The 14,673-nt window shown below is 41.9% G+C and overlaps 1 protein-coding gene across 1 annotated transcript in view; it reads left to right on the forward strand.

Annotated features, from left to right (window-relative positions):
* Positions 1-397: 397 nt before the first annotated feature.
* LOC306919428 (cysteine/serine-rich nuclear protein 3-like) overlaps positions 398-14,673 on the forward strand; it is a gene marked incomplete at both ends in the record, with an annotated part of 164,896 nt that continues 150,620 nt past the window's right edge. Inside the window, one exon of the mRNA XM_079532212.1 lies at positions 398-1,625. Within this exon, the coding sequence (XP_079388338.1) occupies positions 398-1,625 (1,228 nt within the window). The remainder of the gene's footprint in view (positions 1,626-14,673) is intronic.

Consider the following 14,673-nt stretch of genomic DNA (forward strand, 5'->3'; position numbering starts at 1 on the left):
TGCACTGAAGTCCCCAGGTCCCCCCAGTCGAGCTTGTACCTGTAACTTGGGGGAAGTCTATTATAATTATTACTGATTCTCCAGTAAAGACATGTTGCCTCTACAAAAACCACACTACAAATGAAAGAAACCAGAACAAGAGAACACACACCCATTGATTCTGATTGGACGGAATGAAACAATGGCCAAGTAAACCACACCCATCAACAAAGCTAATTGGCCGAATGACTATGAGTCACGCCCACCATTAGGAACACATAAAACCAGGGCTCCAGCACAACTAATCATTCTCCTAACAGAATCTTGCCTGAGGAAGGACCAACCAGTCCGAAACGTCTACTTTTCCAGCTCTCCTTTATATTTGATTCCGTCGTGAGTGAAGCGACACCGTCGAGTCATGAGAGGTATTCTGAAAAGAAAGTTTGAGGAGGTCGACGATGAAGATCCATTCTACTCCTCACCTCCATCATCGTCCCTGCCTTCTCCTGCCTCCACGGAATGGGATTCTGATGGGGAGAGCAGCTCCTCAGAAAGCCAGGACTTTACAACTAATGGTTCTGCTTCACCTGCTGCCAGTCAACCCATCCAGTCTATTCTGAAGAGGCCAAAGCTGGAAGGGAGGCAGAGCAACGTGCGCTTTGATCTGGTGACGGTGTTCTACTTCCCACAATGCCAGGGTTTCACTAGCGTACCCCTTTGCGGGGGTGCCAGTCTGGGCATGTTGCACAGGCACAGCACTCTCCGCAGGTACACAATGGCAGAGCACGCCCTGGAACAACGGAGTTGGCGCAGAGAGAGACTACGAGAGAGACGGAGAGAGGAGAAGCTTGAGGCTTTGAGACACCAGTTGATGGCCAATGGTACCATTGACCAGAGAGAATCTGAGCGACTGACTGCAGACCAGGTCCCAGACGGAGACACTGACGTCCACATCACCGACGCCGAGCTGGAGGATGGGAACAGCTTCCTGCAGCCGTACTCCTACAAGCACAGACAGGCACTCCTGCGAGCAGCAGGTGTGAAGCACATTGACAAAGAGGAGAAGAGACAGCTGCATTCCCTGCGTGTCTTCAGGGAGGACTCTGGATGCAATTGCCAGGGTTTCTGTGAGCCAGAGACTTGTGAATGCAGTCTGGCAGGAATCAAGTGCCAGATGGACGCATGCCTCCCATGCTGCACTAAAGACGGCTGCGCAAACATTCAGGGACGCGTAGAGTTCAACTCCAGACGCGCGCAGACCCACTACATCGACACCGTCATGAGGCTAGAACTAGAGAGGCTACTACAAGATGATACGCCTGACCAACTGGACCACCAGAGCGCGGCTCCAGAAGATCTCCAGTTGGATGTGGACCAGGGACCCCCAGCAGGGGATGCCCCGGAAAAAAGCTGTCCCTTCGGGTTTTCCGCCGAGGACGAAGGGCTTCCTCTCACCATGCCCCCCACCCCTTCCTACCATTTCAGTCCAGAGCGCTCCGTGGTGGAGGAGAACAGCTGTAGCAGCGACATGACCGACTCCTCGTGCTCCCCTTCCCAAAGCGAAGACTCGGATGACGTCGGGGGAAGCCCGGGTCTGGTTGACATGGACGATGGAGCTGCAGGGCTGGCCCACGCCCTCAGCCTCTGTGACAATGACAATGACACATATAGGGCCTTGTTTGCAGACTGGAACGGCCAGACCAAAGTCAATGAGTTTGACTTTGAGGGGTTGTTGTCGTTGGTTCACCAGCATGATGTTGTCTAGTTTGATGTCTGTGTGGATCAGACCGATTCCCTTCAGGGCCTGGAGTGCAATGGCAAGCTGCAAGACAAGAATAAAGAGCATGATCAGAAATTCAGAAATTCAACTCAGTATCTTTGTATCAATATTTTTTCCATTACTTTAAAATGTAATTGTCAATGAAAATGTTTTGTTTTGTGTTTTCCAGGAACCAGAGGAGTATTACACAGTGCAGGAGTTAAAGGCAGAACTGCTAATAGAGGATGTTATGTATACACTTACATGTGTGATTTGCTCACTGGAAGAAGTGTTCTCCTCCCTGCGTTGCGATGCTGATGAAACATCTTGTGACGTCTTCATGGACCTGTTGAAACGAATGCTTCATCTGGATCCAGAGGGGAGGATAACACCTGACCAGGTGTTGGACCATCACTTCATCACCATGCCTCACCTATGACCGTCTCAAGGTGTTTGTGGGGTCAACCATTGCAAATGTAATGCACTCCCAGTTATTGGTATTGGATTTTGTGTACAGTACATGTTTGACTATGACAACGCCACAATATGGTGATGTCGGCCAACACTGATCCAGACAGGACACTATGCTACCTAAGACACTTCAGTCAACGGAAACTGAGATCATGTGTGACCCATGGGGTGTACCATTTGTGATCACAGTACTCTTAGTAGTTATACTGTAAGAACACATGCACTATCACTGACTGTTACTATATGACTATATACTATACACACTGCTGTTGCAGTGCTGCTAATAGATGATGTTATGTATACACTTACATGTGTGATATTATCTGCTGTTAAGTGTTGTCTCTCACCTGCACAACAGACTGTGATTCTATATTAGTATATTATATACATTTCATGTGTTTATTTTACATTTTGTATTTAATATTGCACTTGCGAGTTTATATTGTACATACCAGTACTGTATATGACATCACATCAAACTGCATTTGATTGAGTTTTTCTTTCTCTTCTGCACTGTAATGTTTTATGTATTTTTGTTTTAAAATAAGCATTTCTAATTGTATGTATTATTCCCTTGCACATTATGTAGGCCTATATTAGACATGTTATATTAGACATTGTGTTATGTTCACATCATTGGCTGAATTCCAACTGAGAAGAAATTAGCACAATACATTTTGTAAATAATTGTTCTATTGATATATGTTTTAAGTTGTAAACATGGTTTAAATAAAACGTGTTACCTTGAAATATGCGTTGTGTACGTTCTTAAATATGGCCCAGAACAGGTTTTAAAACATTCATATTTTCCAGTTTACTTATATCTCTACATTTATTGATTGTATACTAGATAGAACGTCCTTGCGGTCATGTTTCCATCCATCCATGTCCTATATATGTATTAGTAAAGGCTATTAAATTAGTGTCTATTTGGGGGTCCTTGGCGTGACGTTTGGGAACCACTGATATACAGCAGGGTATAAAGCCTTTTAAAACAAACAGCAGCATGTTGTGCACTCACTGTAAGTAAACATTGCACTTTAACATTGTCACCACAAACAATAATAGCAATGATTGTTACAAGAACATATAGCCATTTTAACACACCTGAAACATTGCACACTAGAAAGCTGAAAGAGTGATAACAGTTCCATGTGATGATAGACCTATTACTGTAGTTCTGCTGAAACTCATCAGAGTCAAAGAGGTGTGAAATGGTCTCAGTTCATCCAAAATGTGATCATTAGCAGGTGATCTGTCCAATGCCAGACAACGAGTGACCATTAACACGTTAATCTCTGCATTTGAATGCATATAGTGAATGAAGCATCAGCCATCATCATTTAGCATGTGTACATTTTAACATGGGGAAAGAATGTGGGGTTTGTTCATTATTTAGCATTTGAAAAACATTGAATAAAAGTGCATTCATCACCACCATATTGAGAGAGAACCCTGCAAAAATGTATCAGCTTATGTTTTTGTTCAGTGTATTTTCATTCAATCCCTTCCAGTTTCACTATGACTTATATGACTGGATATGGAGACAGTAACCTCTGTTACTGAACAAACAAATAATTAATATAGGATATAATTGAATAAGTATAATGATATATCCTGATTTATCTTGACTTATCCTGATCATTTATTAATACTATGGACACATGTTTCTGCACACAGGCCTACACATTACACAATGGGATTTCACTGTAAATATAGATAAGAAATGAAATGAAACCAATAGCGCACAATAGGATATGAGACTTTGATTTGACAATATACTTATTTGCTGTTCCAGTCCTGTACAGAAACCAGACCACTGTCTTCTATACTAAAGTGGAAACAAATTGAACCTACATTACAACCTAACACATAAAATACAAGGGGTGCTGTATATAGGCTACTTGTAAAAGACAAGATGTGAAGGCTTGTCTACTATTTATAAATATTGTTTGAAACAAATAGGCCTAACTGTTTTACTTCCGTGTTCTTGTTTTTAATAAATGTTTAAAGTCAAGATTTGTTTTTTATCTGTGGTTTGTAAGTGTTCCAAGATAAATTAAGATAAATGGGATGTAAATCACAGTATGAGCAGTTGTTTCTTCACCAGAGCTGGTTCTCCTTGGTTCTGATGTTACTGAAATAATGTGGAGAAATCCTCAAGATGAATGGCTCTGCTGCAGTAACAATTAATTCATATCCACTTATTCAATAGTTAGATTGTACATATTTATCCAGATACTGAGTAAGTCATTTTTGGATGAACTACTATACTGCTTTTTAAGGTTTATTATAAACCAGCAGTTGTTATGCACCACATGTGGAAGAACTCCCAGAAAACAGCAGGTATGCTGGCACTCTTATTTATTTTACATCACAATGAAATACTGTTCTGTTTCCCACTGCATTTGATTGAGTTTTTCTTTCTCTTCTGCACTGTAATGTTTTATGTATTTTTGTTTTAGTTATGATTTTATATATGTTTCCTGATGTGTGCAAAGCACATTGAAATGCCTTGTTGGAATTTGCTATACCAATAACGTTATTTTATATTTATGCTGGCTCCTGCTTTGACTTTAAGAAACTCCTCAATGGATCACTAGACTAGTAGATTAAATATTGTTCAACCAAAGTGGACTGTTATGTTCAAGTGGACTCTGTTTTCGACCATTGAATGGTTTTTCTCCAGATTAACTGGAAAACCAGTTCTTAAAGGGGCATTCCACTCATTTTCAACATTTTACTATGTCATTATATACCTTAGAGCTGCATTAAACATGCCAAAATATTAGACAAGTTGTTTTGATTTTGTACCAAAACTCCCCAGCCACATAGACAAAGCCAACACTCAATGGAAATCAGACTTTGAATAGGGGACACATTAGCACATTCCAAACCAGCCTGGGACAAGAAGCATAGAGGTGTCACTGACACCAAATGGGCCATTAGACACCGGGCTCAGGAAACAAAAGAGAAACACATGTAAATTTGTCTTTGTTGAAATGGAGCCATGGGGTGAATTAACCCCAATAAGGCTAAATAAACCAAAAGTCCTACAACAATAAGGTAAACTTAAACTCTTAAACTTAAACTGGAGATAATCTAAGAGTGATTGGATTAGGCTTCCTTCAAGTACATGGCGAATGCACTCATTCCTTGCAATGTACTTACATACACTTACATATGTTGCGACCTTCGGTCGCAACATATGTAGGTACATTGCACTGAAGTCCCCAGGTCCCCCCAGTCGAGCTTGTACCTGTAACTTGGGGGAAGTCTATTATCATTATTACTGATTCTCCAGTAAAGACATGTTGCCTCTACAAAAACCACACTACAAATGAAAGAAACCAGAACAAGCGAACACACACCCATTGATTCTGATTGGACGGAATGAAACAATGGCCAAGTAAACCACACCCATCAACAAAGCTAATTGGCCGAATGACTATGAGTCACGCCCACCATTAGGAACACATAAAACCAGGGCTCCAGCACAACTAATCATTCTCCTAACAGAATCTTGCCTGAGGAAGGACCAACCAGTCCGAAACGTCTACTTTTCCAGCTCTCCTTTATATTTGATTCCGTCGTGAGTGAAGCGCCACCGTCGAGTCATGAGAGGTATTCTCAAAAGAAAGTTTGAGGAGGTCGACGATGAAGATCCATTCTACTCCTCACCTCCATCATCGTCCCTGCCTTCTCCTGCCTCCACGGAATGGGATTCTGATGGGGAGAGCAGCTCCTCAGAAAGCCAGGACTTTACAACTAATGGTTCTGCTTCACCTGCTGCCAGTCAACCCATCCAGTCTATTCTGAAGAGGCCAAAGCTGGAAGGGAGGCAGAGCAACGTGCGCTTTGATCTGGTGACGGTGTTCTACTTCCCACAATGCCAGGGTTTCACTAGCGTACCCCTTCGCGGGGGTGCCAGTCTGGGCATGTTGCACAGGCACAGCACTCTCCGCAGGTACACAATGGCAGAGCACGCCCTGGAACAACAGAGTTGGCGCAGAGAGAGACGGAGAGAGAGACGGAGAGAGGAGAAGCTTGAGGCTTTGAGACACCAGTTGATGGCCAATGGTACCATTGACCAGAGAGAATCTGAGCGACTGACTGCAGACCAGGTCCCAGACGGAGACACTGACGTCCACATCACCGACGCCGAGCTGGAGGATGGGAACAGCTTCCTGCAGCCGTACTCCTACAAGCACAGACAGGCACTCCTGCGAGCAGCAGGTGTGAAGCACATTGACAAAGAGGAGAAGAGACAGCTGCATTCCCTGCGTGTCTTCAGGGAGGACTCTGGATGCAATTGCCAGGGTTTCTGTGAGCCAGAGACTTGTGAATGCAGTCTGTCAGGAATCAAGTGCCAGATGGACGCATGCCTCCCATGCTGCACTAAAGACGGCTGCGCAAACATTCAGGGACGCGTAGAGTTCAACTCCAGACGCGCGCAGACCCACTACATCGACACCGTCATGAGGCTAGAACTAGAGAGGCTACTACAAGATGATACACCTGACCAACTGGACCACCAGAGCGCGGCTCCAGAAGATCTCCAGTTGGATGTGGACCAGGGACCCCCAGCAGGGGATGCCCCGGAAAAAAGCTGTCCCTTCGGGTTTTCCGCCGAGGACGAAGGGCTTCCTCTCACCATGCCCCCCACCCCTTCCTACCATTTCAGTCCAGAGCGCTCCGTGGTGGAGGAGAACAGCTGTAGCAGCGACATGACCGACTCCTCGTGCTCCCCTTCCCAAAGCGAAGACTCGGATGACGTCGGGGGAAGCCCGGGTCTGGTTGACATGGACGATGGAGCTGCAGGGCTGGCCCACGCCCTCAGCCTCTGTGACAATGACAATGACACATATAGGGCCTTGTTTGCAGACTGGAACGGCCAGACCAAAGTCAATGAGTTTGACTTTGAGGGGTTGTTGTCGTTGGTTCACCAGCATGATGTTGTCTAGTTTGATGTCTGTGTGGATCAGACCGATTCCCTTCAGGGCCTGGAGTGCAATGGCAAGCTGCAAGACAAGAATAAAGAGCATGATCAGAAATTCAGAAATTCAACTCAGTATCTTTGTATCAATATTTTTTCCATTACTTTAAAATGTAATTGTCAATAAAAATGTTTTGTTTTGTGTTTTCCAGGAACCAGAGGAGTATTACACAGTGCAGGAGTTAAAGGCAGAACTGCTAATAGAGGATGTTATGTATACACTTACATGTGTGATTTGCTCACAGGAAGAAGTGTTCTCCTCCCTGCGTTGCGATGCTGATGAAACATCTTGTGACGTCTTCATGGACCTGTTGAAACGAATGCTTCATCTGGATCCAGAGGGGAGGATAACACCTGACCAGGTGTTGGACCATCCCTTCATCACCATGCCTCACCTATGACCGTCTCAAGGTGTTTGTGGGGTCAACCATTGCAAATGTAATGCACTCCCAGTTATTGGTATTGGATTTTGTGTACAGTACATGTTTGACTATGACAACGCCACAATATGGTGATGTCGGCCAACACTGATCCAGACAGGACACTATGCTACCTAAGACACTTCAGTCAACTGAAACTGAGATCATGTGTGACCCATGGGGTGTACCATTTGTGATCACAGTACTCTTAGTAGTTATACTGTAAGAACACATGCACTATCACTGACTGTTACTATATGACTATATACTATACACACTGCTGTTGCAGTGCTGCTAATAGATGATGTTATGTATACACTTACATGTGTGATATTATCTGCTGCTAAGTGTTGTCTCTCACCTGCACAACAGACTGTGATTCTATATTAGTATATTATATACATTTCATGTGTTTATTTTACATTTTGTATTTAATATTGCACTTGCAAGTTTATATTGTACATACCAGTACTGTATATGACATCACATCAAACTGCATTTGATTGAGTTTTTCTTTCTCTTCTGCACTGTAATGTTTTATGTATTTTTGTTTTAAAATAAGCATTTCTAATTGTATGTATTATTCCCTTGCACATTATGTAGGCCTATATTAGACATGTTATATTAGACATTGTGTTATGTTCACATCATTGGCTGCATTCCAACTGAGAAGAAATTAGCACAATACATTTTGTAAATAATTGTTCTATTGATATATGTTTTAAGTTGTAAACATGGTTGAAATAAAACGTGTTACCTTGAAATATGCGTTGTGTACATTCTTAAATATGGCCCAGAACAGGTTTTAAAACATTCATATTTTCCAGTTAACTTATATCTCTACATTTATTGATTGTATACTAGATAGAACGTCCTTGCGGTCATGTTTCCATCCATCCATGTCCTATATATGTATTAGTAAAGGCTATTAAATTAGTGTCTATTTGGGGGTCCTTGGCGTGACGTTTGGGAACCACTGATATACAGCAGGGTATAAAGCCTTTTAAAACAAACAGCAGCATGTTGTGCACTCACTGTAAGTAAACATTGCACTTTAACATTGTCACCACAATCAATAATAGCAATGATTGTTACAAGAACATATAGCCATTTTAACACACCTGAAACATTGCACACTAGAAAGCTGAAAGAGTGATAACAGTTCCATGTGATGATAGACCTATTACTGTAGTTCTGCTGAAACTCATCAGAGTCAAAGAGGTGTGAAATGGTCTCAGTTCATCCAAAATGTGATCATTAGCAGGTGATCTGTCCAATGCCAGACAACGAGTGACCATTAACACGTTAATCTCTGCATTTGAATGCATATAGTGAATGAAGCATCAGCCATCATCATTTAGCATGTGTACATTTTAACATGGGGAAAGAATGTGGGGTTTGTTCATTATTTAGCATTTGAAAAACATTGAATAAAAGTGCATTCATCACCACCATATTGAGAGAGAACCCTGCAAAAATGTATCAGCTTATGTTTTTGTTCAGTGTATTTTCATTCAATCCCTTCCAGTTTCACTATGACTTATATGACTGGATATGGAGACAGTAACCTCTGTTACTGAACAAACAAATAATTAATATAGGATATAATTGAATAAGTATAATGATATATCCTGATTTATCTTGACTTATCCTGATCATTTATTAATACTATGGACACATGTTTCTGCACACAGGCCTACACATTACACAATGGGATTTCACTGTAAATATAGATAAGAAATGAAATGAAACCAATAGCGCACAATAGGATATGAGACTTTGATTTGACAATATACTTATTTGCTGTTCCAGTCCTGTACAGAAACCAGACCACTGTCTTCTATACTAAAGTGGAAACAAATTGAACTACATTACAACCTAACACATAAAATACAAGGGGTGCTGTATATAGGCTACTTGTAAAAGACAAGATGTGAAGGCTTGTCTACTATTTATAAATATTGTTTGAAACAAATAGGCCTAACTGTTTTACTTCCGTTTTCTTGTTTTTAATAAATGTTTAAAGTCAAGATTTGTTTTTTATCTGTGGTTTGTAAGTGTTTGTAAGTTGAAGATTTTAATATTTGGCTCTGATTTATCATTAAGTTATCTAATCTAAATCTTTCTTGTATTCCTAGATGGCTGTGTTGCAAATGATGAAAGTCCTGGACCCTGACACGTGTGGAACAGTGAGATTTTACGACAGCTTTGTGCATAAAGGATTGAGATGCATGGTGTTTGAGTCTCTGGATGTTAATCTCCTGGATTTCTTGAACGAGAGACATGTCCCTATGTCCATGATGGAGACGAGATGCATCATACAGCAGGTATGGCTTTGACAATTACATTTTAAAGTAATGGAAAAAATATTGATACAAAGATACTGAGTTGAATTTCTGAATTTCTGATCATGCTCTTTATTCTTGTCTTGCAGCTTGCCATTGCACTCCAGGCCCTGAAGGGAATCGGTCTGATCCACACAGACATCAAACTAGACAACATCATGCTGGTGAACCAACGACAACAACCCCTCAAAGTCAAACTCATTGACTTTGGTCTGGCCGTTCCTGTCTCTGAGACCAAGCAACGGAGGATCAGACCTCCTCTTCAGTATAGGTGAGCCTTATTATCTGCTTCACTGAAAGCTCAATGCAAACAAATATTAAAATGGAAAGTGTAACGAGTGCAATTGAGAACTTGAAGAAACTTGAAAGTTGCTAACATTATCCTTTTCTTTTACAACCCACAGATCACCAGAACTCTTCCTGGGCCTCCCGATCACAGAGGCACTTGAAATGTGGTCACTGGGCTGTATGGTGGTTAATGGGATGCTGTTCCGTGATCTCTTTGGCGGGAAGACTGAATATGATGTGGTGAGTATTGTGCTGATGCACTGTACATTACTACATGCATCCTGACTGTACTCTTTAATCCATAGTTATAGCCTAACACTGTTAATGAAATATTCTAAATATGTGAAATATCCTGTGTTTTTTCTACAGGTTCAATCCATCCTCTTGACACTTGGTATGCCAGAGCAATCCCTCTTGGATGCTGGACAAACAACCTGCAGCTATTTCATTCAGGAAGACGATACATGGAGATTTAAGGTATGACTGCAACTAATATTGGAGTAACAACTTCATCTCTGAAATGTTCAAGAATAGGCTGTCTTTGCACGTCATTCAATCAGATCACTAAAAATGTTTTGTTTTGTGTTTTCCAGGAACCAGAGGAGTATTACACAGTGCAGGAGTTAAAGGCAGAACTGCTAATAGAGGATGTTATGTATACACTTACATGTGTGATTTGCTCACTGGAAGAAGTGTTCTCCTCCCTGCGTTGCGATGCTGATGAAACATCTTGTGACGTCTTCATGGACCTGTTGAAACGAATGCTTCATCTGGATCCAGAGGGGAGGATAACCCCTGACCAGGTGTTGGACCATCCCTTCATCACCATGCCTCACCTATGACCGTCTCAAGGTGTTTGTGGGGTCAACCATTGCAAATGTAATGCACTCCCAGTTATTGGTATTGGATTTTGTGTACAGTACATGTTTGACTATGACAACGCCACAATATGGTGATGTCGGCCGACACTGATCCAGACAGGACACTATGCTACCTAAGACACTTCAGTCAACTGAAACTGAGATCATGTGTGACCCATGGGGTGTACCATTTGTGATCACAGTACTCTTAGTAGTTATACTGTAAGAACACATGCACTATCACTGACTGTTACTATATGACTATATACTATACACACTGCTGTTGCAGTGCTGCTAATAGATGATGTTATGTATACACTTACATGTGTGATATTATCTGCTGCTAAGTGTTGTCTCTCACCTGCACAACAGACTGTGATGCTATATTAGTATATTATATACATTTCATGTGTTTATTTTACATTTTTCTCTTCTGCACTGTAATGTTTTATGTATTTTTGTTTTAAAATAAGCATTTCTAATTGTATGTATTATTCCCTTGCACATTATGTAGGCCTATATTAGACATGTTATATTAGACATTGTGTTATGTTCACATCATTGGCTGCATTCCAACTGAGAAGAAATTAGCACAATACATTTTGTAAATAATTGTTCTATTGATATATGTTTTAAGTTGTAAACATGGTTGAAATAAAACGTGTTACCTTGAAATATGCGTTGTGTACGTTCTTAAATATGGCCCAGAACAGGTTTTAAAACATTCATATTTTCCAGTTAACTTATATCTCTACATGTATTGATTGTATACTAGATAGAACGTCCTTGCGGTCATGTTTCCATCCATCCATGTCCTATATATGTATTAGTAAAGGCTATTAAATTAGTGTCTATTTGGGGGTCCTTGGCGTGACGTTTGGGAACCACTGATATACAGCAGGGTATAAAGCCTTTTAAAACAAACAGCAGCATGTTGTGCACTCACTGTAAGTAAACATTGCACTTTAACATTGTCACCACAAACAATAATAGCAATGATTGTCACAAGAACATATAGCCATTTTAACACACCTGAAACATTGCACACTAGAAAGCTGAAAGAGTGATAACAGTTCCATGTGAGTCAAAGAGGTGTGAAATGGTCTCAGTTCATCCAAAATGTGATCATTAGCAGGTGATCTGTCCAATGCCAGACAACGAGTGACCATTAACACGTTAATCTCTGCATTTGAATGCATATAGTGCAATAGTTAGATTGTACATATTTATCCAGATACTGAGTAAGTCATTTTTGGATGAACTACTATACTGCTTTTTAAGGTTTATTATAAACCAGCAGTTGTTATGCACCACATGTGGAAGAACTCCCAGAAAACAGCAGGTATGCTGGCACTCTTATTTATTTTACATCACAATGAAATACTGTTCTGTTTCCCACTGCATTTGATTGAGTTTTTCTTTCTCTTCTGCACTGTAATGTTTTATGTATTTTTGTTTTAGTTATTTTATATATGTTTCCTGATGTGTGCAAAGCACATTGAAATGCCTTGTTGGAATTTGCTATACCAATAACGTTATTTTATATTTATGCTGGCTCCTGCTTTGACTTTAAGAAACTCCTCAATGGATCACTAGACTAGTAGACTAAATATTGTTCAACCAAAGTGGACTGTTATGTTCAAGTGGACTCTGTTTTCGACCATTGAATGGTTTTTCTCCACATTAACTGGAAAACCAGTTCTTAAAGGGGCATTCCACTCATTTTCAACATTTTACTATGTCATTATATACCTTAGAGCTGCATTAAACATGCCAAAATATTAGACAAGTTGTTTTGATTTTGTACCAAAACTCCCCAGCCACATAGACAAAGCCAACACTCAATGGAAATCAGACTTTGAATAGGGGACACATTAGCACATTCCAAACCAGCCTGGGACAAGAAGCATAGAGGTGTCACTGACACCAAATGGGCCATTAGACACCGGGCTCAGGAAACAAAAGAGAAACACATGTAAATTTGTCTTTGTTGAAATGGAGCCATGGGGTGAATTAACCCCAATAAGGCTAAATAAACCAAAAGTCCTACAACAATAAGGTAAACTTAAACTCTTAAACTTAAACTGGAGATAATCTAAGAGTGATTGGATTAGGCTTCCTTCAAGTACATGGCGAATGCACTCATTCCTTGCAATGTACTTACATACACTTACATATGTTGCGACCTTCGGTCGCAACATATGTAGGTACATTGCACTGAAGTCCCCAGGTCCCCCCAGTCGAGCTTGTACCTGTAACTTGGGGGAAGTCTATTATAATTATTACTGATTCTCCAGTAAAGACATGTTGCCTCTACAAAAACCACACTACAAATGAAAGAAACCAGAACAAGAGAACACACACCCATTGATTCTGATTGGACGGAATGAAACAATGGCCAAGTAAACCACACCCATCAACAAAGCTAATTGGCCGAATGACTATGAGTCACGCCCACCATTAGGAACACATAAAACCAGGGCTCCAGCACAACTAATCATTCTCCTAACAGAATCTTGCCTGAGGAAGGACCAACCAGTCCGAAACGTCTACTTTTCCAGCTCTCCTTTATATTTGATTCCGTCGTGAGTGAAGCGCCACCGTCGAGTCATGAGAGGTATTCTGAAAAGAAAGTTTGAGGAGGTCGACGATGAAGATCCATTCTACTCCTCACCTCCATCATCGTCCCTGCCTTCTCCTGCCTCCACGGAATGGGATTCTGATGGGGAGAGCAGCTCCTCAGAAAGCCAGGACTTTACAACTAATGGTTCTGCTTCACCTGCTGCCAGTCAACCCATCCAGTCTATTCTGAAGAGGCCAAAGCTGGAAGGGAGGCAGAGCAACGTGCGCTTTGATCTGGTGACGGTGTTCTACTTCCCACAATGCCAGGGTTTCACTAGCGTACCCCTTCGCGGGGGTGCCAGTCTGGGCATGTTGCACAGGCACAGCACTCTCCGCAGGTACACAATGGCAGAGCACGCCCTGGAACAACGGAGTTGGCGCAGAGAGAGACTACGAGAGAGACGGAGAGAGGAGAAGCTTGAGGCTTTGAGACACCAGTTGATGGCCAATGGTACCATTGACCAGAGAGAATCTGAGCGACTGACTGCAGACCAGGTCCCAGACGGAGACACTGACGTCCACATCACCGACGCCGAGCTGGAGGATGGGAACAGCTTCCTGCAGCCGTACTCCTACAAGCACAGACAGGCACTCCTGCGAGCAGCAGGTGTGAAGCACATTGACAAAGAGGAGAAGAGACAGCTGCATTCCCTGCGTGTCTTCAGGGAGGACTCTGGATGCAATTGCCAGGGTTTCTGTGAGCCAGAGACTTGTGAATGCAGTCTGGCAGGAATGAAGTGCCAGATGGACGCATGCCTCCCATGCTGCACTAAAGACGGCTGCGCAAACATTCAGGGACGCGTAGAGTTCAACTCCAGACGCGCGCAGACCCACTACATCGACACCGTCATGAGGCTAGAACTAGAGAGGCTACTACAAGATGATACGCCTGACCAACTGGACCACCAGAGCGCGGCTCCAGAAGATCTCCAGT

Source organism: Electrona antarctica (genome assembly GCF_951216825.1).
Source record: "Electrona antarctica genome assembly, contig: scaffold_25, whole genome shotgun sequence".
In the NCBI taxonomy this organism is placed as follows: Eukaryota; Metazoa; Chordata; class Actinopteri; order Myctophiformes; family Myctophidae; genus Electrona; species Electrona antarctica.